General features: G+C 35.2%; 1 protein-coding gene across 5 annotated transcripts in view; it reads right to left on the bottom strand.

Moving 5' to 3' along the window:
• The window catches only part of LOC124632192 (teneurin-m), a 202,197-nt gene that overhangs the window by 150,630 nt on the left and 23,837 nt on the right, over positions 1 to 27,730 (bottom strand). For all 5 annotated transcript variants that reach the window (XM_047166898.1, XM_047166900.1, XM_047166901.1 and 2 more), the window contains exon 2: positions 2,445 to 2,489. In XM_047166898.1, coding sequence (XP_047022854.1) covers positions 2,445 to 2,489 — 45 coding nt within the window. The remainder of the gene's footprint in view (positions 1 to 2,444; positions 2,490 to 27,730) is intronic.

The raw sequence follows: 27,730 nt of genomic DNA, 5'->3' as shown, positions 1-27,730 counted from the left end.
TTTGGCTTAGAGGATGCAATTTTCAAAGCGTATAATACGGGGAGGGTCACTACAAAATATGGTCAACAAAGTGATTACGGCACATTTTTGGGACAGTTGCAGCAAACAATACATTACAATAATCCTGATTTATTAAGGATTACGTACACAACGGGGTTTTATCAGTTCTACACATTCTTGTTATTTACATGAAAGTATTGGACGTCACAAAACAAAAACTAGCTAATTCGTGCTTCTGTGATATACAGGGTGTTAGAAGCGGTGAGCAAAGGTGATGAAATAGATTTATACCTTCACTATCAGATCATCTTCGTGGATCCAGTGATCGCAAAACTGGAATAAAAAATATACGTTTAAGATCAAAACAAATAATTATGATATTGATTTTGGTTTGTTCTTTGTGTCTTGATCTATGTGCTATGTATGTGATGATACCAAACAAGATGAAAATCATTGCCAATATTACCTTAGTTTTAAAACTTGATTTATGTAGGTACACAGCATTGCTTATTTCAATTTGCTATAACAGCCTTGAAACACATAACTTCTGGGAATCCCATTCAAAACATGTAACCAATAAACAATAGTTGAGTAATTCGGCCACAATCTATTATGTGAGAATAATCCTTCGGGGTCATGACGTCAGCACTGAGGTCATAGCTCCCATTATGTATTCAGTGTACCGTAACGATTGGGACGACTCGAATTTTTATATGTGATAAACTATTGACGACCGATTCCAAGTCGTGAGAAGATTTTTAATCAAAGACCCAGTGGCCCAGACTGATTAAGTAATACATACTCTTGACTGTTGTCGTTCACTGCGAGAGAATTTGAAACAATCGTACTTTGTACGCAATAATATGTCGGGTTTAAGGATAGCTAGCGACCGTAAAAAGTAATGGTGACTACCTCCTTTGGTATAAAGCGTATCATTGTATCGACTGCCGCTTGCATTGGCTGGAAAGTCGAGCCATGCTTTTGAAAATCGAATGTCTAAGTTCTTATTTTAAAATGTACTAAAAGCGTCAAGTGCTGGCCATTTACTAAGAAAAATAACTCTTGGTCATTAGAGAATGGAACAAAATCAGTGAAAAACAAAAGAGAATCGTCGAACTTTAAAAATTGCGTTAGGGAGGAAAATTCGTGGGTGTCCCGTTCATATGTGGCATTCAAAATCAGTACCACGACGACGCCTTGTTCGAAACAAAACGTGAGAATAGTACCTTTGAAATCGGCTTTCTGCAATCCAATGCATTAGAAAGAGACGGCCGCACAAAAAAGTGGTTGTACAGAAAAGGATAGATGATATGCGGACAGTCTGAGACGCGAGTGGAATTGTAAATGCGAATTGAGAGCCGTGGATGCAGTTTCAACCTAGTTTGCGTTACCGGTTAGTTTTCTTTTACAAATGGACATAATTTGGAATTCTTTCGATTTAGTACTGCAGATGTTAGAAATTAGTCAAATAGCTATAGTAGCGCGTAGTTCTACGAGCAACTGATTTTGTATCCTCGGGGCCGATGGAAAATGAAAGAAATTGAAAAACTCCGAAAGAAAAACTTTAATTGGTACTTTTTCTAAGTCTTAGGACTTTCTTCTGTTTGTGTTAAGTTATAACGTGTTCAGAAAGAAAATGTGACTGATATACTGTAGTATGACTACAAACTGTATGTTTGTAAATCTCCTTTTTGCTTAGAAAAAATGCTTAGAAATAATCCCCAGCTTACAGCGACTAAATGATCCCTTGCAAGCACAACAAACGCAGTTTCAATTCTAAAGAGTTCTCCCAGAAATGAATACAGACCAGCATTACTAATTAAGTTATTGAAGAGTCGAACAAACTTGTTGAAATTCAAAGTAGATTGTTTTTACGCCAGGGCGTAATCAAACTAAGGAATTTCCACAATTTTAACAGTATATTTTCAGAGGTGAAGTGAGCTGGCTGCCTTGCAATCTTGTTATTATGAACCAAGTTACCTGAGTTTGTTTTTCAAGTATCCCATGGATATTTTTAACGTAATGGAGATTTTATTATATTTACTTTTGGCTTACACTTTAGAGCGTTAGTTCACCTCTTCTATCTTTTTCATGATTTAGCGAAAGATGCAAGTCACTTCATTTGGCAAAGATTTTACTCTGCAATGGATGAGGAGATTATTTGTGGTAATACCTTTTGTGATAATTTATTTAAAGTTTTGCACTAAAACATGAATCTATTTGTTTCGTGAGTCATGGAAATATTTGCGGTAAATAACCGCAATAATTTTATATTATGTTATGAGGGTTTATTTATAGAAATGGAATAATGTAATTCTGAAGGAAATATACAGTGTTACACATAATATTAGGTATACTTAGTAATAGCTGAAAAAAAAAACCTTTTTGATATTTTGGCTATACGTTGGTACATTCTTCTTTGTAAGGTATAAAGAAATACTTACTTATATAACTATAACTGCAATCATCCCCATTCTGTTGCGACTCACCTGCAAAAAAAAAACAAACAAATATTAAATGACACGTAATCACATTTAAGTAATTTGGCACACTGATAGTAAAAGCCACTTCCTTCTATCAAAATATATTTTTTTGCAGTCCGTAAACTGGGTCGACAATACATTTTGTAGCCATCAATACCATGCGTCAACCGCAAAACGAAACTTTGTAATATTGTACAAACAAATTCATTCACGTCCATTACCAAGTCGTGACGTCACGTACAAGAATAAAACATGTTTAACCATCTAAATACTTTCGTAAGTGTACTTTATAGAGACAGTTCAGTCACAAAATAATGACTTATTATGTAACAAGGAGACATGCACTTTGACCCTTCAAAAATAAAGTCTAAAATCGAAACAAAACATCAAGTGAAGTTCAGCAGGCTTCACGAAAAGCTCGACACGTGTCATCTTTTTACAAGCTTTTATTAAACTTGCAATGTATGTATGTATGTATGTATGTATGTATGTAACTATGTGTGTTCGGGTGGAATTTTACAACTCAATTTTAAGGCACTTGCCCTCAACCGATTGAGCTGCAATTTTGCATACATGTTTAGTTTGGATGACAATGCATGTTAAGCTATGTGACGTCATCCTAAATCCAACATGTCTAAATATACAAGATGGTGGACTAGTTATTTTTAAAGTACCTATACAATATGGGTATCAAATGAAAGGGATTGACTAGTAGAACACATTGCACTTTACGAAATAAAAATCCAAGATAGCCGCCGCTACAAAATGGTGAATAACCTATTTTTTTCAATTCCATCCATACCTATGGGTATCCCATGACAGGCAAGTAGAATAAAGTGCACTTTACCAAATCAAAACTAAAAAGTATAAAATAAATTGAGGTAAAAAAATCTTTAAAAACAAGCTTTTATTTAAATGCGCTAAAAATAAAAAAATAAACTTTTACTGTAACTTTACTGATTTATGTTTTAAAAGCTTGTCGCGATTTTACTAAGAAAGTAAATACGAGTACTTAAATCTCGCGACAAGCTTTTAAAACATAAATCAGTAAAGTTACAGTAAAAGTTTATTTTTTTATTTTTAGCGCATTTAAATAAAAGCTTGTTTTTAAAGATTTTTTTACCTCAATTTATTCAATCTAAATTGAATTCTATTACAAAAACCGGCCAAGTGCGAGTCGGACTCGTGCACGAAGGGTTCCGTAAATTACAGTTAAATCAACCTATCTCAAAAACTATAAGAGATACTTTGATCAAACCAAAAATCGTTGAAAGAGTTAATTAGCATGCATCACCTCTATTTTTTTTAGAATTTTATACCCCGTAGTTATAAAAATAGAGGGGGGGGGACATACTTTTTACGACTTTGAGAGCTGATATCTCAAAAACCGTTCACTTTAAGAAAAATGTTTTTTAGAAAACTTTATATCATTTTAAAAGACCTTTCCATTGATACCCCACACGGGTATGTACATCGAAAAAAAAAATTTCATCCCTCAGTTACATGTATGGGGGGCCCCACCCCCAATTCTTTTTTTTACTATTTAGTGTCATATTTTTGTAGCGGTTCATACAACACATATTCCCATCAAATTTCATCACTGTAGTACTTATAGTTTCCGAGTAAATCGGCTGTGACAGACGGACAGACGGACAGACGGACAGACGGACATGACGAAACTATAAGGGTTCCGTTTTTGCCATTTTGGCTACGGAACCCTAAAAAGGGTAGGGTTGTAAATGCAGGCGGTGATTTTAGGCATCGTAACGTCACGTCAATGTATATCGCACCGTCACGCGACATTAGATATGAATCTGGAACTCCTTAAAATGTCGTAATGACCTCTTCCGTGTGTGTTTGTTTGAGGATTTTAAAAGCTATTCCTAAGTCACTCAGACACGTATGGCCATTTATATAAAGTAACCTTTGTATAAATCAATCGTTTTTATTCTCATTGTTTTAAGGCGGCCTCTAGTTTTATTATTTTAGTGTGTTCATGCGCGTGTTAACCATTAGTGGAGTTGTTAACTGATTAATAGACAAACAACCACTGTTAGGAGCCGTTTGACTACACCATAAAACTGGGTCATGTCAAACCTAAAACAAAAGACGGTACACATGATCCATGACCTTTCAAAAAACCATGGTTTTCGGTCCTCAAAGGTATCACTGCTTAAATATCGAATTACAAACAGCTAAAAACTTTTTTCCGGAAAATCGGTAGTCGCCTTTTTATCCATAATGACGTAACTCTATACTTTATGGGCCGCTAGGAATTTCATTTTGGGCCTTTATATTTTTGACCACGCGGTCCCCATGAAGGGGAGGTGAGGTTTCGGGAAGGGAGGGGGGGGGGTGTTCTTTATTGTGGCCATAGCGGGCTCTCTCACGTACGCATATTAGGAGAAAGGTCCTTCTAAAAGTCGTAAAGAGGTCGACTAAGGTCGGTGCGACTATGATGTGTCTTTAAGCTTCTTTTTTATTTCTTCCGATCGACTTTTCGGCTCGGAAATTATACATGTAAATAAAAGGTTGTGTGACCTTTTTACCTTTTATTACGTGATGAGGTAAGTACGTTGTTATTAGAGACTATAAGTGACTGCGAATTGTGAGTAAGCCTTACAAAAGAAGAATAATTATATTCACATTACATACTTCAAGTTATAATTGAAAGTTATCACAATACCATAATTATGAGCGAGGCCGTCCAATATAACAGGAAAAAAGCATAATAATGTCGGGAAGCAGATATACGGGACCATTGTCATTCAAGAGGCTCTAGAGTCACAACACTAACGCTGTTCAATAGCGTGTGAAGTTTTTTTAGTGGCATCACTATCTTTGTACACAAGATCACGATTGTGTCCCATATACAGAAATCCTAGACATTCCAGAATGAGACATTGACGTTTACCGGGACTTGAAACGGTTACTGGTACATATGAGTACCTTTACGCATATGGTGCGTTGCACTTACACAAAATGTTCCACGTCTAAGCAGCATAAAAGGTAAAGAAATACATACTCTGTAGAATTCTTATCTGAAAGAGCCTTCTTACTTTTGGGAAGTCGGTCAAAAAAGGGGATAAAAGTAAAAAAAAAAATACTAGGTAGTTAATTATTAAAAATATTGTCTAAACTAACTTCCTAGACCCAAGTATTTAACTTTACTATACCAAGCTACAAGCTACTATCCAATATTCACATAAGATAGTCACCTAGATACTGTTAGCGACTCACGAACCCCGATCTTAGATATAAAATATAAGCCTCAAAATAGCTCGTTTTAAAACTGGCGAAATTCCGTATAAATCGACAACGTCTTCACGTATAAAATTTATAGTCTAATGAAATATTGTTTAGCACTCGGCGCCGGTCTTACCATGGTTTTACGATCCGAATTCGGTATTTTTATTTAAATAATTCTTGGTTTTATTTGGTTTAATGACTTGGAAAATTCTGACTGTGTTTATTTGGTTATTTATTTTCGTAAACAAAAACAATGTTGTTTAAATATAAAGAGTGATACGTCCTCCAAACTTCAAAGCAACAGGTTTGTCACAAGAAATATTATAAGCAGAACATATTTTTTAAAGGTTTATGATACTATTCTTGAACCAGTGCAGTTTAATGGAGCTTATCCTACGTAACATTCTGGTATGAAGACAACGATAGATAACTAGATACTAAAATAAAGAAGATTTATGTCATCATATATTAGGTCTATCTCTCAGGTCAATGTAAGAATACTAACAACTATTGCAACAACTGCAGTTTAGCTAACAACTATTGGTCTTACTACAAAAACTTAAACATGTGCCAAACACTTGTCTAAAAAAAGTGTGGCTGCAAAATGGACCTTATTTTAACGTCATAATTTGACATTTTTTTAGACAAGTGTTAAACTGACGTTTAAAAGTTTTTGTGGTACGACGGTTTATGTTTGTAATACCGTACAACACGTTTAGACTTCAGCCCAAAGCTTCAACCACCACTGCTTGTAACCCCAAAAAATTTATTTAAAAAATCTTGTTATCGAGAACCCATAGTACAAATACTTGGTCGAAAGTGTGAAGGGTGGGGGCGGCGACATTTCCGACTCGTAGCCGCCGAGTTCTCCTAATGACGCGAATATTTCCCGCTTGACGTTTAATTAACTATCAAAAGAGGGTAGTTTGAATAGCCTGCTCTAATGCGACGGTGCCAATCCTCCGCGGCTTAGAACCGTTTTTTAGTTCCGCTAAACGATTAATAGTTGTATTGACTTTCGATAAGTATGCCCTGAACTATTGGATTCGGTTTTTAGAAGTTTTTATACGCCAAAGTAGTAGAAATAAATAAATTGTTCTAAAACAATTTGCCAAAAATTTCGTGAATTAATTCAGGCGAAGTTTTTCCTAATTTGTTTGTAGAAGTTTCTAGTAATTTTTATTAGTTCTAAAAATAGTGTAATTTCGTGGTATTCTTATTATAATTGAATTCGTATTTTTGTGCTTTTGAAAATCATGATAGAGCAATCCTTCTCCGAAATATGACTGAGTAATTTACACCTTATTAAACTTTTGCCTCATTATACTTAGAATCCTTTGTATAACGCATTTAATACTCACCGGTGATTATTATTTATCCAGAATAGAAAAAAAATCATTTTCAGTTTACTATTTATATCAACAAGATTGCATTTCTTCAATCGCTTATAGACTTACAAAAAAAAATCATTCAAGTTTTTACCTACATCTCGGTAGCAACAACTTATACAAAAGACAAGGCAGAATTCTCACTGCTGCTGCACCATTTACGATGTAATCATCTGTAACCGCACAATCTGTCGCTCTAAATAATCGTAAATGATAGTTTTGTGGGTGCTGGCAGGCAGTCGTGCGTGACTACAGCGGTTCGACATCCGATCGAGATCTTTTCAATGGTTTTTACAAAGGCCGCAAAAACTCTTCAATTTATATACAAGAAGTATTGTCAATTGTTTGGCTGGTTGAGATTGGTATCGCTTGAAAAAAAGTAAGTGATATCAGTATAGTATGCCTGAATATTACCATGTACCGTTTTTGTTTAGTAAATGATTAAGTGGTTATTATTGTTTCAGTTTAATAGTTTGATAATGCCTTACTTTTAGTTTCGCAATTGTTTTTCAGTGAGTACATTGACCCGTAATGGATAAGGCATTAAATAGGTACCTAATGCTTTATCTATGTAATGCATGATTAATTTACGAGTACTACTATGTATTGTATGGGTCGTATTATCATAAACGGAAACTTACTTTGGTTGCATTGATATACAGTTGTTGTACACTAATTTTGCAAATAAAGAAATTATTTGTATACTCATAAATTACAGTTTGTTTTCAAAGGTTTCAGTAAAATGGCAATGTTTTTCATATCCCATACGTATTATTCTGTGAAATTTTGTTAACACTCCCAAAATCCTTTGAAAACATATCTAAAAAGAAAGAAAACCGAGACAAGTTTATTTCCTTATCTTTTACGCAGTAGCGGAAAGTACTCGCATTTATCACCACCTTCAACCATTAAACTGGACCATAAATTAAATTTAATTTCACCTAAAATCAAACACTTAGCTCAAATTCTAGTAATACTTACACAAACAGTCCTAAACTAACAGCCCAGAGTTACACCGTGGCCCACACAACCAAAATAAATCCGATGAAATCCATTCAAAGTTACCGACTAAAAATAGCATTTATATAAACATGCTTATTCATTCATTACAGCGATTTTATTGTTGGAGAAAATTCGGGATTTAGAAGGTATAATGTGTGGATTTTTGTTTAAAGCTAGGAATTTAGATGCGTGTTGATCGTTTGGCAGACTTTCAGATAAATTGGTTTTACATATTAATGTTACAGTATTCCTGTAATTATTGTTAGTCAGCACTTGCGAATACATAACACAAACAAATGACACACGAAGGGTATCGATCACTCGGTGGTAAAGTTACATGAGATTTAACTGAAATTGTGCAGTTGCATTCCAGATCCCAGGACAGAAATAATTAAAGACAGATGAAGGATATGCGGGTAACCAAATATCACATCAAGATTGAATAAAACCCGTGTCCCGCACAACGTTAAAATAAAGAAGGCCATTCATACAACTACATCCGCACGACTAAAGCCACGTTACGAATTCGACGGCAATTTTTTCACACCGTCGCAATACGGTCTACAATTCTTTGAAATATTGCCTCGACGCGTGCAAATTTCGCTCGCGTACTTTTGTACAAACTTACCGAGCATTAAAAGGGACCTTAGCTCGTTTAGTTAGGGTGTATTCTCGCTTGTGTTAGCTGCAAATGAAAATTGGCGTCGAATATAAGTTACATACGGTTGCCTACACAAAAATAACGAACTGCGCCGTCGAGACGGCTGTAGTAATCACGACGTGAATGGCCGACCATGGACTATATTATGTAAAGGATCTTTTGAGCTTTTCAAAGGGATTCTGAAGCGTTTTCAGGGCGGTTAATTACACGATACGGAGGCCGTAAGCCTGAAGTTTGTCTTCAGTACTGAAATTCGTAGCTATAAAGCGATTTTATGCTTCTTTAGGAGTTTCTTGGCGGTTTGCGGTTTGTTTTTTCTTTGTTACGTTCAGAATATTTCCGTGTAACAGTTTTGTTCAACATTGGCTGAGATTGAATGTTTTAAGAAGCATTTGCATTTTGGTTAACTTTTATTAGCTGTAAAGTTACTTGAGAAAATGTGATTTGACTTTGTTTATATTAGAAAACCTCTACTAAACATTTAAATAAAATAGGACATTGAATCGTAGGTTATGAATAATCGAGACTATGCGATACGGTACTATAACAGCGAAATAATGGAAAAGCCTTTTTTACCGAAAATCTGTCACAAAAAATTCACGCAGCCTCTTTTATTATATAACAATATTCGCATGAAATTATTAACTGCAGTGAAAATTTCTTCGCAAAATTGGCCCAGTACCTATAATTCAGTGGAATCCACCATGACGCTTTTTGGAAAAGGTGTTCGCATAGTGAAACATGGCTACCGACTAATTCGCAACACAATTTGTCATAGTCTCACTGCATTGCAGTTTCCTACTGCGACAAAGAGCCATTCTGATACATCAGAACGACAAGCCATTGTCAGAACAAAGTGTGGGCCACTAAATCTGATTTTGAAACGCTCTTGCAGAATCACTTCTGTTTATATAAAGAGTGACCAAAAGTTTCGTGAGCATTTCAAACAAGTAATAAATAATATTTATTACTAAGAATTATCAAGATTAATAAAATGCTCACCTGGTAGCATGGAACCCTAAGAAAAGTTGTGGTGTTACAATACTTTCGAGTTGTTTCAACAAGCAAAACTTTTATGATTGTAAGTTTACTTTACGTGCCCTTTGAAATACTAAAAAGAGAAAATTAATATATATTACGTACACTATATTATAATACTTTATCTTTAACCTCAAAGACATTAAATTTAGATTTTTTTAGGATATTTTCTATAGGATAGGTAAATCGCTAGTTTAGTGGCTTTAACGAAACGTGTTAAGCTGACAACGCATCGGGCAGTGTTACGATTGCGACTGTTCGATTTATGTGTTGTCGGACTGTATGTGCCCGTTTGTGGGTCATTTAGCACTGCCTGGATAGCAAGGATTTTTAATTAAATACTTGAAATTCATTTTGCCTTCTGAATACTACGAAAAATAATTGGTACCACGAAAACCAGCTACTACCTACAATAATTAATCCGCAATCTGTTTGCTTAAGTATTTCATAAGACGCGATATTTTTCTTTGACAATGTTCTTGAAGCATATCTTCAACGTGCTCGAATCTGAGATGGAGTACTGTCAAGTCTAAGCCCGTTACGCTAAGCCAACACAGCTCCCATTTATATTAAATAGTAATAAACGACTCTCGAAGCAGTGTATGGATTGCAAGCACGTGGCATCATAGTTTATGCCTGACCCGTGGGAAAACGGCCATTGTCTTTACGTATGTACACTACCCGGACCAAATAAATAACGAAACACATTCCTGTACAACAGGCGAACTAAATCCAACAACACAATATTTAATAATATAATATTTAAGGTAGTCAATCCAGTAAAGTTGAAAGCCGTTCGTTCAACAAACTGTCGGGAAGCGAACCTGTACATTACGACTTACATAAACTGCCAGACTCCAACTTTTATGCCGCCAATAAATCGTACCGGTGCCCACTGGTTATTTCTAGAAATATCTAGAAAAATACCTTTAGTGTTTCCCCTGGCTGCGCTTTATGCACTACGAAACGGCGTATTTCTTTCAAATTAGCGCAATAAAACTTTTATTGGTCGTAAATAAAATCGAGAGGTGACTGTTGCCACTATTTCAGCTATGTATACAATAACGTTCACGATCATGCATAATATATTTGTTTTCAGTATGTTTTATTCAAATCTGGGCATGTTATGAACGCTCGCCATTGACCTTTATGTCAAGTTGTATCGGAAGGTACCAATTATGCTGTCGCTCATATTTCATATATATAAAAATAAGTCCGGTTTTCCTCCCTGACGCTATAACTCCAGAACGCACGAACCGATTTCCACGGTTTTGCATTCGTTGGAAAGGTCTCGGGCTCCGTGAGGTTTATAGTAAAGAAAATTCAGGAATAATCAGGAATAATTCAACAGAAAAGTGGGTAAATCGTTTTTCACATACAGCGCCATCTCTGATACATAGCATGAAATGTTACATAAAACGAATCTGGTGGCGAAACGGAGTTCGCCGGGTCTGCTAGTATTTCATAAAGACCAGTTTAATCGTGTTATGTAAAAATGGTGTTCAAATTATATCCACAAAAGGGTAAAACTACCAGACTTAAAAAAATTATAAAAACTAAAATATTTTGTTTGTAAAAGCCAAAATAAATACTTCACGTCGACAAAATTATTTACAAAATACCTACCTACTGGTATTACCAGACTTATTTTGTTACCGTTAAAATAACGCTCATATACAGCATGTTTCACTAAGGCAACGTCCCACGTATTCCCTGTAATTCGTCATTTCCCCGTCAAACCGTCCGAATTCGAAAAAATTTCGTCCGAAAATCGTCCGAACTTAACCGAATTAATCTTCAAACGTCGACATTGAAAAGCGTCTGTTGAACACATTTCCGTGTACAAAGAGATTAAAACTGTTTGTCTGTTTGTTTGTTAGATATCCATGTTTGCACGGCATTTAATGACAGTAGGGTAGGCTCGGGGAATACGAATATACTGCAGTGTCTTGTGATTACAATACGGTGTACTCTATAGTAATTCTGAAGGCATTGTTGATCGTAAATGCATAAAGTTGGAAAATAAAGGGGTAAAATTTCGGTTTATTTGACTGCGGAGAGTAATAAAATTGTATTAAAAAAATATTTGTTCGACGAATTTAATTTGTTACGTTTTTGTAATATTTTATGGTAAACTCCTGCTTGTTTTTGATTCATTAAACCGAAGAGTATTAATTTGAAACAAAATACAAGTGACACTAAATAATCTTGAAAAATTCTCCATTCATATTTAGAACAAAAAAAATCTATCTCAGTTGTTTAGAAAGAAATAACTTGGTCTAACAAGATACTGCGTATAGTCTATGTACCAAAATTTAGTTGGACCACTAAACAACATGTAGATAGACACACACTGTAACTGCTACGCAATAACCCGCGGGCAAATTCAAGTTCCGTAGAGGTTAGTGCGTGAACGCTACGACGCTACGCCGTAGGCTATTGCTACGGACCTACGTGCAGGTTATTATAATGTGAAATTCGTTTTAGAATTTTGCATTTACATATTGAGTTTTATGAGGGCGAGATATCGGCGTTTATTTTGGTAAAAGCGCCTTCGATAGCTATCAAACATATTTGCATGTTTTTGAATGTTTTATTCGCTTACATAGTTGTTTGACAACGCGTTTGATATAGACTTTTTTTACAAAAAAACCGTCACCAAAAACGTTCAACCCCAAAAAATAATAACGGCGCAATACAAATGAGTTGATCCACGCAGAATCCCATTGTTATTAATACGTACAATAACTGGCGGTCCAAAACGTTTGTCCCACAAATAAATTGTTCGCTTAATCATTGTGCGTATGAGTGATGTCCTCCATCAGTTATGAGGTTCGCTGTTTTTTGGTCTCGCGACCCCGTTGCCGCTAATCGACGATATTACGGCTTTGACGTTTAGCTCCAGGCTTGCTGATGCGGCCTACAGATTTACAGGACGCCGTGAGGGATGGCTTTGGCCGTCCAAATCACGTCGTGTGTTTTGAAATTGCAGGACGAGTTTTGGTGTAGATATGTTTTAGATACCTGCTTTATATTTTTTAACAGTAGCAATTTATTTTCTTAATCTTTTAATTAAATACGAGTAACAAAAAAAGAGTTGTTGATAAAATATTGATCAACACAAAAACTGCATTCAGCGAGATCCATAAACAAAAAGACATAGAGATTTTATTAACACCTAAACACAGTAATTAAAAAATAAAATACGTAATACATTTTTACGTACACAACAACAATTCCCAAATGGAGTTAATTAAACAATAAATTCATTGTCCAGCAGTTGCGCACTAAAGGCCGAAAGGGTGTTACAATCCGATCGATCTCCTTATCTGCAGGTTCCAGTGAACGTTTTAATTGCTTTATAAATAACTCGACTAACCCTTGCGCCCTAAAATACGAGAAATTATGACCTTAGGGTGGCACATGGTATATTTAACATGGCTAAATCTTTAGAACAATGGCTTGTGGGCTTAGGCTTTTGAACAATGAGTGTGATTAAAATTTTGGGTTTTCATTTTCGTGTGTGAGCCAAGTGCTTTTTTTTTCGTCTGTTTTTTAAATAAAGGTTTTAAAAGGATTATTCTGTCTGGCAAGTTAACGTTATTATGCAGATATTAGCTAGACTGCTATCTCATCTTGGCTTGGAAAAAATACCAATTGTTCTGCTACGTTTGTTTATAAACCAGCTTCGTACAACGTTGTTCTAACTATAGCGGTCAAACTTTGTAAAGCACTCTCCAGCAATGTTAAAATTTGGGAGGCTTGTCCAAAAATCCCGAACATTTTCACTTTTTGTTTTTTATCCGAGTAGGCTGGATGTAGTCGGCTATAAAATGTGTATTCAAAACAATGTTGATAGTTTTGTGCCTTTAAAAATATTGATTTACAAAGATTCCTTTTGACACATGATACCATTATCTATACTTCTATACTAATATTATAAAGAGGAAAACTTTGTTTGTTTGTTTGGTTGTAATGGATAAACTCAAAAACTACTGCACCGATTTTAAATATTCTTTCACCATTAGAAAGCTTTATCATCTGCGAGTAACATAGGCTATATTTTATCTCGGTGCGGGCAGTAGCTCCCACGGGACGCGGGTGAAACCGCGGGAAAACGGCTAGTATTTTACATCTCTAGAATGCTTAAAGTGTCCAAAAGCAATATTCGTACTAATTTGTATCCTTCCTTAAAAGACACTAACTACACAAACTTCTTTACCGTAATGAAGACCATACATTCCGAGACCCGAATCAAACGCGTAACTTCGTACCATTACTGCTAGTACCTAATTCTGCGACGGATGTCGCTAACTGCTGGGAATTTCTATCGTTATGTCATCACTATTACTGCTAGTTGCTATTAGGAAGCCGCGAGTGGGAGGATATTGTTTAAGAATCGTTTATGACCGGGTCTCGTCTTTATCGCCGTGGTATCTTGTTGTGGATGGGCTAAATAATGGCCAGGATATAGTGATGCCGTTATTTTGTTATTGGATGAGTATTTGTGATCGTATTGATATTTCAATGTAGTGAATTGACTTCGGATTATAATGACCTATCTATCTGATGTTTTTCAAATGAATTTTGACATTGGCTTCATATAGAAGAGATTTTGACAAATCTCAATCTTGGTTCGGTCGATCAGTAATCCGTAGTTAGCGAAAATGACACATTTTTTTAAAGTAACAAATAGGCTTGCCTTGTGATAAATGACTCTGAAACATAACTGCTACATTGTGTACATGTTTCACCTCTGCGTTTACAAAGGCACGACTTTTGATTTTTGTTGTATCATTGCGTAGTCTAGACATTTTGTTTAAGAACTTTGTAATCTTTAACTTTAAAGGAAAATTTATTGTGATGACTTTTAGGTTAATAATTCAAGGTATTGCTGACTGTCTTACTTTACACTATTTATAAATGCCACTATCATTTACCGAAACTAAGAGAACAATACTTTCAAATGAAACGAAAACAATTAAGAATAATTCAAGGAAAGAACAACAGATTGTGCCTACACAATTAAAATCATAACGAAAACACATAACCGTTTGCTTCATGATCCGTAACTTCAAACAAAAACTAAATTATGAGGGTCGACATTTGTTAGTATCCGAACCCTCGCAAAATATTGTAACTACACGGAGCTAGCTTATTAGACAGCGGTTTCCAAATAATTGGAATTGTTCTCAATTACCATTTAGAAGACAAACTGGAAGGCTTTCGGTTAATTGATATGACTCTAATAAAGCACTATTCTACTGTGCTGAGGAGAAAACAAGACACGTAAATGTAGATTACAAATCTGCGTATGAAGCTCACTTTTATGTGCGTACATGTCCACAACCGAGGCAGGCTTGCACAAAAGAAAGTTTGACGATTTTTTTAGGTAAAAAAAAAGTTATATTTGATGATTTTCCCGAATTATCTGTAGTACACCATTATATAACAACACATCTCCGAGGTAGCCGAACGATTGACACCGAACGAAACTGTTCGTTAAAATGCATGTTTGTTGTGAACACACAGTAACCGTCACATGTCACGAGCTTGTTACCTATCGCGGTAATCGTAGTGTCAATTAAAACTACACACGTTTCCAATTGCATAAATACCCATTTAAAACTGATACAAGCTAAGATATGACACGCGATACGCCATTGTAAACTATTCTGTTTCAAATTGTTGGAATTTCTATTAAAGTTGACGAGCTCTTTATGTACAGTCGGATCGCTTTATTCAAATGCAACTTTAGGTACATGATTTACTTGAAAACTTGGTACAACTGTCATTCATTGTGTAGATATTTGCTTTAGTATTTAATGCTACGAATTGTGAAGATAGTACTGAATGAGAAAAGTTATCGAAGTGTTTCAAGTTATTCGTATTTGGAAGGGCGCGAATATGTTTTTTTTTTGCCACAGACAATAAGTTTGGAAACCATTGTTCTACACAATAAATTCAGTTCGGAGAGACAAGCTATTGCTTTGCATCTTTCGCCACCCCATTGAATGGGTTTCGACGTTTGATTAATGTTATTGAATTGGGGGACGAAATAATTTCACATATCTTGACGACACCCTTATGTATTCTAGTCTTACATTCTTTCCCTCGAGTGCTTTTTGTGACATTTTTTACTTAATATGTTTTGGATACACATTAATTAAATTTTTGAAATATTGCGCCGACGCCTGATGGACTTTTATCAAAATTGATGATGAAATCTCGTAATGTTTGTGAGTGAATTGAATTGAGCTATCGTATTTGATATGTTTGATTAATGGCGAATCGGGGTCTATTTGGCACATTTAAATTACTGACTATATAAATTGGATTTTAAGTACATACTGGGCTGAGATATTTTTTCTAGACCCAAATCATACATGTGCCACGTAATTTATGTTTTTTATTTTAGGTAATTTATTACGAGAAAAAGCAGTTCATTAGTTTTCATGTATTCATTAACAATCAAGATCAAAGGCCACATATGTAGGTACAAGTTAGCTATTTTATATAACAAATTAACACCCCCGCATCAAATCACCACCGCGCACTAACGAATTGGACAAACGGTAGATCAAAGGCACATTCATGGTCTACTAACGACCAAGCCAAAGCTAATGCCACTAGAAAACGTCAAGGGAATGGCACGACCATCGATAGAATTTCACTTGTACGCTCGAATTCGAACGAATAAAATTTTAGCCGAAATTGAATCGGCCGGCCGTCAGTAGACCGTAAAATTGGTCGGCACGCTGACCGTACCGTATACGGTATCTTCTTCGGCGTTTGGCCGAATTATGTGTGTATGTTGGGTGTCGCGTTCAGCCTCCTGAATTATACATGGGCCGAGGCGACCTGTGATTTAGTACGCCGACTTCCGACCGGGACGCGACGTTTAAGAGGTATATTCGTTCCTCTTCTTATAGATATTGTTGCGGATTTTTGTTTCGCCTAGCTTTTGTTTTTCTTTTCAGTTTTCGTAATGGGGACATTATTTACTGTTAATATGATATTTATTGCTAATGAGGACATTATTCTATACAGTAAAATAATATGAAAAATTGTTTATAATATACCCGATCGAATTTATAACGTCCACGATGTCTTTAAAGAACTAGGCACCTACAATACTATAACGAGAGCATACATTTGATTTCAGTATCAATATTCAGAAATAGTAACAAGCAAAGTTTGCTGTACCATTTTTTGCAATATTTCGCATACAAAAGTGCACTTTTTGATATCAATCTCGGACGCGGAAAAAATAATCTGCGAAACGCGTGATATTGTAAACGTTTTAGGATTATAGAGTGCTCCATAAAACCCATTGGAAAATCAAACAGTAGATATTAGAAAAAAGCTTTGTATACCAAAACTTTTAGCAAAATTAATTGTGTAAAAGGAATTGTTTTTTTTTTTAACTTGTAGGTGTAGGACTGGTATTTATTTTTGTCGTAGAGAGGAAACTGTTTGCACAAGAACGGGCCTGACAAAAAATTACATCAATTTAAACGTTTAATCTACACGTCCGTATATTTACGTTCATATACTTTATCCTGTCTACCTCCAAAAGGGGTGCCCGTGTAAAAATATTTTAAAATCAAAATACATTCGAAATTTAACTTTGCGTAAAGCCAAAAATTGGATTAAAAAGCGAGTGGGGCAACTTCCGGGACCTTTCACACGTAAGCTGGAGTGAGTCAAGCTTTTAAGCTAAAATTATTAAGCTCAACTTGCACCGCCGTATAATACTTAAAGCAAGCTAGCTGACGTATAACACCTCCACAGATTATCGACGTTTTGTTGTTATGTTTATGTAGAGTGTAAAAGATACACTCTATTTTGAACTCTGAATAGACTGCTTTTAGAGCCCTACATAAACCAAACTATCGCGATACCTGACTGAAAGGCTGAAGATGCGAGGAAACTATTCAGGTTACTTATGTAAACTGATGCATAAATAACTTCGGAGTCCAGTAGCTTGGATATAAGCTCAACTTTCATTGTTCAGGCGCTCATTGACTGTCCAGCACATGAAATTTTAATCGTCCAAATTTTCTACAATCTATCTCAGAGCAATCGAAATAGTTTGACTCTGCGTTCCAAAGAACTAGAAATAAATGACGTATTCAAAATGTGATGCGAACAGCTTCATTCTTTTTTTAAACGTACCAAAGGAATACGTTTTCTGCAAAATTCTAGTACACTTGCAGACAGGGATTGCACATAAATTGTATATGAGTCTCGAACTTATCATTTTATAAGGAGAATTCCTGAATTAGGTTTGTAGTAGAAGATAGTTTTAAAATCTTGCAGACACTGAGATTCTTTTCAAATTACAATATTATTAGATTAGGATCATGCTGCTGTACTTTCTACCAATTTACTATTCACGTTCTTGGGTTTAAAAATGTCTTCAAAATATTATTTTATTGCCTAGCATCTTGTTTTGACCTTGCTATTATGGCTACTTAAATATTCTATGATATTTAATAAACTTCTCAATTTTCATTAATTCCTTTATGTATGCAGTTGCTTCAGGCAGTAGTTTCACGGAGCTGAACGACCTACGCAGCACTTCTACCTACATAAAAACTAAACAACTAAACTTAGCTATATTTACAGACACTTATATACGTCCAACCTTCTGAACAAAGCTTCAATTGTTCTTCAACAAGAAAAACGCTATCAAACGCCTTGTTTTCTTGCGGCACATGACAATAGCAAGAAAATCGAACGTTTCAACAATAAGAGGCGAGGCATCAGCTAAAACAACCAGTGGCCCCTCTAATTCCCGTTAAAAGCGAAAGTGGGGGCAGCAATAACAAATAGTTATTGTCGGAACCCAGCTAATAGATAAAGACTGGAGAAAAATAAATTGCGAAGCGACTTCCTGCTTCGAAAGAATTCTCGTAAAGGTTTGCAGTTGTAGTTGTTTCTCATGTTTTGTCCGACGAGGTATTGTCACCGAATACTGCGAAAATTGAAGTCTAGAAAAATCTGGCTTGAAAAAGAAAAACTGCTGTAACTGTTTTGTTCTTAGAAATATACAGTTTAATTTTGTAGTTATTTATAATATAAAAATGTATTTTACTGCAAGTAAAGGAATATTTTTTTTTATGTACATATTAAAAATCTAAATATGAAAGAAGCATGTAACCTGATCAAAAGTACCCACAATCGGAATGTCATCAATAAATTGATAATACCGTACAAAACATACGTAGGTAAGGATATTTTATTTAACCCGCGCACTGCTTTCTGATAAACGAACGGGTCTGTGCGGCCACTGGGTAGGAAATTGATATTTCACTCGAATCGTCGTGTCGAGGGAGTTTGCCGTCTGGAAATTCATCTGACAGATAGACAGACGTTTCAAATTTTGTATATAGATTTTCACTTCTCATAATAATCATAGCAAATGAGAGATTTTTTGGCCACATTTTTTCCTCCGCCGGTTTTTCCTCTTTCGTACCGCAAAATGTTCCAAAATAAGTCCATCAAATATTAATATCGTCTTTTGATTAAATTATTAACTTTTATCAATTTTAGACTCAAAAATAAAGAACGAAGTTCGGAATTTTATGAGGTCAAAGCAAATAACTTATTTTGTTTATTGACATTCAAGGAAATTAGATTATGAAGACATTACTCTGTTTTTGTCAGAATTGAGATGTTTCTGTTTTTGATGAGAGCAAAGAACTTTGGGAATATTAGGTATCTATAAAATGTGGAATAGAGTAAGACAGTTTACTCAAACCGTAAAAATATGTTGACTTAGATATACATTTTAACCATATATCTGTTATAAAGAGTTATTTTTATTTAGGCGCCCAAACTCCTTTTTCTTGAATACAAGGAGACCATTAAATAAGTTTTAATCATCAAATTCTTTATCACAAAACCGAGTTGCTTATTCAATAATGCGGCGATTATTGGAAAATTCTTTCGATGAGCCCGAAGGCCTTTCAAAACGCCCCCGTTTTGGGAAAAATTAAATATTAAGTAATGAACGGAACAAATAAATGAACCGCTCTCTCGGGAATTCCTTTCATGAACTCCTTTTAGGATGTCTAAGAGTTTTAATGAGACCCATTGAACCGCTTTTCAAACTCAAATAAAAAGATCATAAAAAAATAACGAAGTTCGGGTGCTAAATTTCGGAACACCCTTTGAACGCACTAATTGTGTGAGAATACCTATTTAATTTACAATAAATTAAAGGCTCTTCTTTATCATATTGTTATAAAAAAGGCACCTTTTGATGAACAAACTCAATTTTTATGTCATTCGTCATTTCAATATTTTTGGAAGAATTACAATAAATAACAGATCAAAAGCCAGTTTTGAAATGCTGGCCAAAATTCGCACAAAATTAATAAGTATCTCTCATAAACCATTTAATCTAACTCAGGGTTGTAAGGAAATTAATAATAACAAAATTCGCCGTACCTCATTTAGTTACGGAAATTGGCGTTTTACAATATCAACAAATAACCCTGTGTTGACTATTCTAGGTATATTCGACCTTAGTTAAGTTTATTCTAGATTTAATTTCAAACGTAAATATCAGCTGGATTTATTGGCATATATCCTTAGGCTGTTAGAAATAAAATGCGATCTCCATATTTACTTTAAAGTTAACGACACGTGACATCAAGTTTTATTGCAATTAACCGTCAAATCCGTAGCGGACCCCAATCGGGGTCTGAACATCAATGTCACCGTAAGCTCGGTTTAGACCCCAATTGGGGTCTGCGAATCAGTCATACACTTTCCTAATTATTTACGCTCATATTTATTTTCTTTCCAATCAAACCACATTTGTGAGTACTAAATGAAATAACTAAATAAATTTAAATTATTTTTACGTATTCAAACCTTTCATATTTAGCATCCCGTTAGAAATATACCTTTTTAAAATCCAATCGTAATTACCGGGAATTCTGATCGAACTCGCCATGTTTGTTTACATTAGTTGTTTTTTTAAATTTGAAGACGCATAGACAAGATGGCGACGGTGATAGAAGTTTTGCATCGAATGATCCGATTCGTTAAAATAAAGAATCGATTTAATAATTTTATATTATTTGATATTATAATATTACTAAATTGCACTTTTGTATAGGTACTTACCATAATCTGAAAATAAATAAGGAAAAGTAAAATGACTTAATTTATTTTGAAAAAAGTGCTAGAAAATCAGTGGTAGAAAATACGTTGTAGCCGGAATAAAAAAAAATCTTCGGTTTTTAGGGTTTCTGAAGACGGCAAATGAAGACTTATTTTTTTCTTCGGGTGTTTTATGTGCAGGATTCCTGTAGACCTGCCAAACTTAATGGCGATTCGTTACTCCAACTTTTTAACTGAGCGGCAAAGCTATTTGACGAGAGCCGTAGTTAGGTGTAGTTATCGCAAAATTTTATGACGATTTCATTGTTTGAAAGGGCAAATAGTTCGCTGTTCATCGAAAGCTGGTCCAAGATGGAAAGATGGCCGCCGCCGACTTATTTTTAACCGACTTCCCAAAAAGGGGAGGTTCTCAATTCGACCGTTTTTTTTTTGTATGTTTGTTACGCGATTACTCAGCCATTTATTTATCGATTTTAATGATTCTTTTTTTGTTTGATAGCGTATACTTCCGAGGTGGTCCCGTTATCATCAGGTCAGGATCTGATGATGGAACCTTGAGAAATCGAAGGCGACTTTCGAAAGTTGCAGAAATACATAGGTTGAAATCTTATCACTCAGGTGTTTGCCTGGTAGCACTATTCAACAGTGAAGGTTTTGAGCTGAACTGATGATGGAGACCAGTGAAGTTCGAGGGAACTCGACAACTGAATATTTAAACTTTCTCGTGTTTGTGCTTATATTATTCGTATTTACGAGGCCTCTGCAACAGTGAAGGAGATGGAGACGAGAGAAGTTCGGTTGTCGAGATCCCTCGACCTTCTCTGGTCTCCATCATCAGGTCAGCTCCAAACCTTTACTGTTTCATAGTGTTATCAGGGGCCCGATTCTCCTAATTTTACTTAAGCGACCTTCGATTGACGTTCGACTCGCTTCGACTGAGATCCAATCCCGACTCGATTACGATTGAAGCGTATGTGGCATTCCGCTATTTTTTCTTTGAAATAAACGTTTTTATCCTTTTCTGTCATTCAATAATGAATCATTTTGTCTGCAAATGATTTACGATTGCATAATGATTGTACAGCAAACTACCGTATAGACCAAAATCATCAAAATAGCAGACCAATCGCACACCAATCAAATGTCAATCGAATACGATTGGTCTTTTATTAGTAGCAGAATGCCCGATATGGTTAAAACTGCTATAACGATCATATTGCGATTCGATTTCTATTAGATTTTGACATTATTAACTTAGGAGAATCGGGGCCCAGACATACATCTGAGTGTCAAGTTATAACCTTATCTATGCTTACAATTTTCGAGAGTTGCCCTCGATTTCTCAAGGTTTCCATCATCAGATCCTGGACCTAATAACAAATATGGGGAATATACCCTTTCGACCAAAAACAAACATCCAAATTGAGAACCACCTCCTTTTTGGGATTCGGTTAAAAATATTTGGTGACTTTAAAATCAATCAATTATTATTATTGTTTCTCATCATCAAATAAGTACATTACTTTGGTAGTTACAAATTGCATTATATTTCAGAACACCAGGCTTACCCTCATCATCATCATCATCATCATCAGCCTATCGCAGTCCACTGCTGGACATAGGCCTCTCCAAGTGCACTTAGTGCACGCCACTGAGATCGATTGAAGTAGGCTAAATACCTCTATGAGCAGGCTTACCCTCCGCCGAAACAAAAATCTTAGAATTGTTCAGAAATAATATAAGAATAAATTAAAATTCCGTAATAGGTAATAAAAATTCAATTAAAGTTAAAAATTATTACGAATGACGCAACACCAAAATAAATAATACATATAAAAATTTAATGCTAAAAACTTTCATAAAACTTAAATATCTTTTTTCTTAACAACAAAAACAAATTGAACCTATAATTTAAAATTAATAAATAAAATTGAAATAAGTTGCTATTAAAAAGAATATATAAAATTGGTATTCGATTATTTATAATAAATATCCGATTTAGGTATCGAATGCACACCGATGATTGAAAAAAAAAATAAAACTCTATTCCAAACTCTACTTGTCTGTGACTTTGATCTTGTAAATATTGTTCATTTTTATTGTGTATTTTATGTGCTGATTTTTTAGTTATTGAACATAAATAAGTGCACCAAATGTATTGCAATGGGTTGAAAATGTTATAAATATGACGTTTGTGTTGTGTTTGAGAAAGTGATGCGATTATTTAATGGTAAGTTTTCACCAAATTTGAAATGCCTAACTTTTCGATAGACTTAAAAACGCCGTAATTATTATATTTTTCTGAATTAACTGACCCCATTTGACCTTTGCACGTTGTTGTCAAATAAGTGAGCTCTAAAGTTATAGGTAAAATACTTCTAATCAGGCATTACGGACTTAGAATTCATGTGTTGAAAGTTAGTACAAATTTTTGACTTCCATGTCGCGATTCAAAATATCCCGCCGAATCAACGGTATAGTCATATGTCAAAATCTTGTCGAGCAGAGGGGTTAAGTTAACGGCCGTGGAATAAACCGTATGATTGCTTTACGATGTTGTAAAATCTGTGGTTTAACAATTGTTCACATCCCCGAGGTGCGACTGACATTAGGAAGCGAGATTGTTCTAACTTTAGTAGTAAATTAAAAAATAAAAGTAAAATTTTAACCAAGGAATATTTTTAAGCAATCAATTAAATTGGCTCTAGAAACTTTATATGGTTTCAAACACCTACAAACACTTAAAAATAATACAGAAGTTTAATTAACTTGTTTTGGCAATGTTTACATAAACCGATCTATCTATCAAAGTGGTAGTCACGAAGCTAATTTATTACTTGTTTATTCACATGTACACTAATATCAACAACATAAAATAGTAAGTTTCCCAATAAACAGTCCGCGAAAGAATTGTCGGGGATTTTTGACCCATCCCATATATTTAAGTGTTGACAGCTTATATTGCGCTTTTTTATCAGCTTTTCTTTTATTTATGAATGTTATCTATAGCTTCTTTATCCTTTAGTGTTTTTTTATTGTGTTCATTGCCATTTATTTGATGATATATTATTAGTAGTCTTACATGTATCGCTTCGTAGGAAAGTTTGAATACCTATATGCTTTTTGAAAGAATATTGCCTAATTAAAAATTGTCTGAACATCAATACCTACGGCAAAAATCAAAACGCATAGACACGATGCATTCGGGAACTAGAGACGAAAAAAAAATGAAAACGATTTTGCGAAATGGCCGATTTAACTTTTTCAATTAAGCGAATACGGGACGCGTGGGTATATTCTGACCCAGATCCGGAGTCCGGTGGTTCTGTCCGATTCGAACCGGCACAGTCCGGTACGCGCCGGTGCGTTGCCGAAATGAAAACCTTTTGATTGTGTTTTGTGGCACAACTCGCGCGGAATAATAAAGAAAAACAAAACTGCTACGAAAACTGTTTGATCGAATTTGATAGTTCACTTTTAGTTTCTAATTCTATTGACATGAGTGAGGCGTGTTTTGCTGTATTGATACGTGGCCGTTTGAAAGTTTATACAAAAAAATTAAATGAATAAACTTATAAATTTTCGAATTCTCATAATTAAATATAGCAAATATGGGCACCAAAATATACAATAACTGTAACTGTATAAATAAAATAACTTTCTCCTGAAACCCTTCTATGTTATGTACAAATACTTTTATTCTGTGAGATTTGAGCAAGCAGCAGCAAATGATGAGCATTTCATTTATTTCTTTATAGATCTAGTAAAATATTTATATGAAAACAGATAAAACGCAAACATTCAGCCCTCAGCTTATTTATCGGCAAATAAGTTTATAGCGTCAACAAAACACTTTTTTTACACAGTGGGCACCAAATTTTCCTATCTCAATAAAAAAAAGGTCACGACGAAACGTCAATTCGTTTGGAAACCTTCTTAGATCGAATTGTCTGCAAGCTACCTACACGACAATATATTTGCATGAGTTGACATGGCAATCTTCTTATATTTGAGCTTATCAACGCACAATTCTTCGTCATTCAGATCTAAATTGTGTTTGGTATCTCAGGGGCTTCGGCACAAATAAGCCTGCGAATATCCGAATGTGAGGCCTTGGATTGCGCACGGCATTTTGTAGAGTGCCTACTACCTACCCAGTTAACGTTTGAAGGCTGATCCGGAAAATTTAGCCTGAACGTGGGAATAAATCTTTGGTAGTAAACCAACTCTTTGTGTGCCGAAAGGAATATTTTATTCACAGGCTTCTTACTTACGTTTCTTACCTTCCGTAATAAATGACTGTAAACATGTATATAAAAGGGTTAAGTTTATTTAGAATGTACGTTCAGGAGCGATCAACCTTTCGTGTCACCAAATCTAGCATGTAATGCTTCCTTTGCTGAAAGTCGGTCGCTCGTTCTATTTATGCACGATTCGTTGTCACATTTTTCCTATGAACTTTTCTTAATGCTAAACACGTGTATTCAAGTACCTGGAATTTATATCATACGGAAGTTGTAATGTGTTATTAATTCATAGTAGATTACTCTGACAGAAGGATAATCAAAACATGATTTTAAAACTCTTGTGATTGCGCATTGGTGGTTTAAAATTATTATGTTTGGATTGAGTTCATTACTGTATACAGCAACTGTCATGAACATCTGTGCACAACACGATAAACATTGCACGGAACTTGACAGTTATTTAATCAATACAGCCAAGATACAAAATAAACTAGCTCACCGAACCGTTATTATTTCGAAAGATTTTAATTACCCAAAACGTCGGTATTCGAAATTAAATCCTACAGGATCTAATTTAACAGGTGGATATCAAAATAAACAAATACATAACATGAAATTGCAAACTGATTCAAACTCAATCCGGTAACCTTGTCCCAATTAAAGTTCCAATCAACTCGATGCCAGTAAAGTTGACACGCCAACTGACCAAATAGTCGGCGGCCTGTGGCTGCACCGAGTATGACGACCCTTAAGTAAAGCCGAAGTCGGTCGAACTTTGCCGAGGGAGTCCGAAGTGGGCCCGAGCATCCGCGATCAATACCCCACACTGGCACCCGCGTTTCGCGTCAATTCCGGGGGCAAAAGTCACGCTTTCGGGATAGCCGTCGATTTCGGCCGGTCAGGTCCCGATCGAGTGCGTCCTGTCGGTAGTTCCGTGACTAACGAGGCACAACACACTTATGCACGATTTAAATCTTACTTACTCCGATCTTTCGAACGTCGCTCAGAAATCTCGGCATTGCAGTAGAATTTCTTGAGAGGGTTGTAAATAAATGAAAATGATAGTTCTATTTTTCATATCTGATGAACATATTTTTAATTAAGAGATCAGAAATCGAGGATGTATTTCTATGTTGTGAACAAAATTTTTCGCAGAAAATCACACGTCAATAAATTATGAGCAACAAATATTTGCAGTAACTATAGTTCGGCCATTCAGAGAATGCGTTCCTGACACGTCGCGATTGAACTGACGACGTAATAACATTCATTGATTATTGATATAATAATGTTGTTTTAATGCTCCTCAATTGTTAAAACGGTAAACAACCAGCAAAAATATTTTTATCGTAACTGCAACGCCATTGCAAAGTTACGTCGTCAGTTCAATCGCGACGTGTCAGGAACGCATTCTCTGAATGGCCGAACTATAAACAGTTATTTATATTAAAAGGTACGGAATACAGAAAAATATCTTGATATATTTACAATACAAAAAGTGTAAACAAGCCAAGAGAACGGAGGCGGATGTACACAGAAATGCCGAGATAAAATTGTTGGTCCTTTTTGATAAATAGGTCACGAAAGCTATGTCAAGTAAGGCCGTGTTGGGGCGTTGTGAGACACTTCGCATGGACTTGAAACGTTTTGATAACTTCCAAAAAATAAACAAGTTTATTTGAAGAAAACTGGCTGAACAACTTCATAAAAATGTCTTTATGAAGTGACAGATTAATGTTACGAAGTATAGAAATAGTTTTATGTTGGCAAATGTAATACTATATTGTTCAGCAGCTGAAATATCCGGAATATTCGAGATATTTCAATATTGCTGAGTACGGCACTGCACTCAATGCACTTGCTAGATAGTCGGCAGTATACTGCGAATATATAAGGCTTTTTATTCACTATAAACATTATCAGTTGTCCGCTTTGTTACTGCATTTTCTTGCTTTTTCTAGCGGAACACTAAACTTAGATCGTATCTTGTATTGATAAGAGTGGAGTGAGACTGTTGAACCCAGACGACCAAAACAACCCCAACAAATAACAAAAGCGGGATTGTAATCAGCTGACTCATTGAACATGTGGTTATTCTAACCAGTGTCAAAGAGATCAATCAATAAATCGATATCTCAATGTTCAGATAACAACTTAAATGACACTCGAATCTTACCAACTTTTTTACTCATAAGTAGGTCACGGTCGACGCGTTTCGAAGGGAGTCGGAAAAAATACAGTCCTCCCCTTCGGAGCGGAACATTGCGAAATTAAAACGTCGCTGTAGGCAAAACTAGGCCTTTCACAGAATAAGGATGTCATTATCCCAGCATACGAAATCCGAGAGGAAAAAAAATGTTTTTGGTGTGTTGTCGCTTTTGAAAAATTGGACGTTTTCCTGCTCAACACCGGCCTAATTGCGAAGACTGAATTAAACGAATTGTTCTCATTGCGCACTGATTAAAATAATATCTAGTGAATTATGAACTCACGTATTAACTAATTAAATAAGATCAAAATTTC

Source organism: Helicoverpa zea, chromosome 8 (genome assembly GCF_022581195.2).
Source record: "Helicoverpa zea isolate HzStark_Cry1AcR chromosome 8, ilHelZeax1.1, whole genome shotgun sequence".
Lineage (NCBI taxonomy): Eukaryota > Metazoa > Arthropoda > Insecta > Lepidoptera > Noctuidae > Helicoverpa > Helicoverpa zea.
Note: the sequence above shows the minus strand (reverse complement) of the source record. Positions and strands in the feature narration are given on the sequence as shown.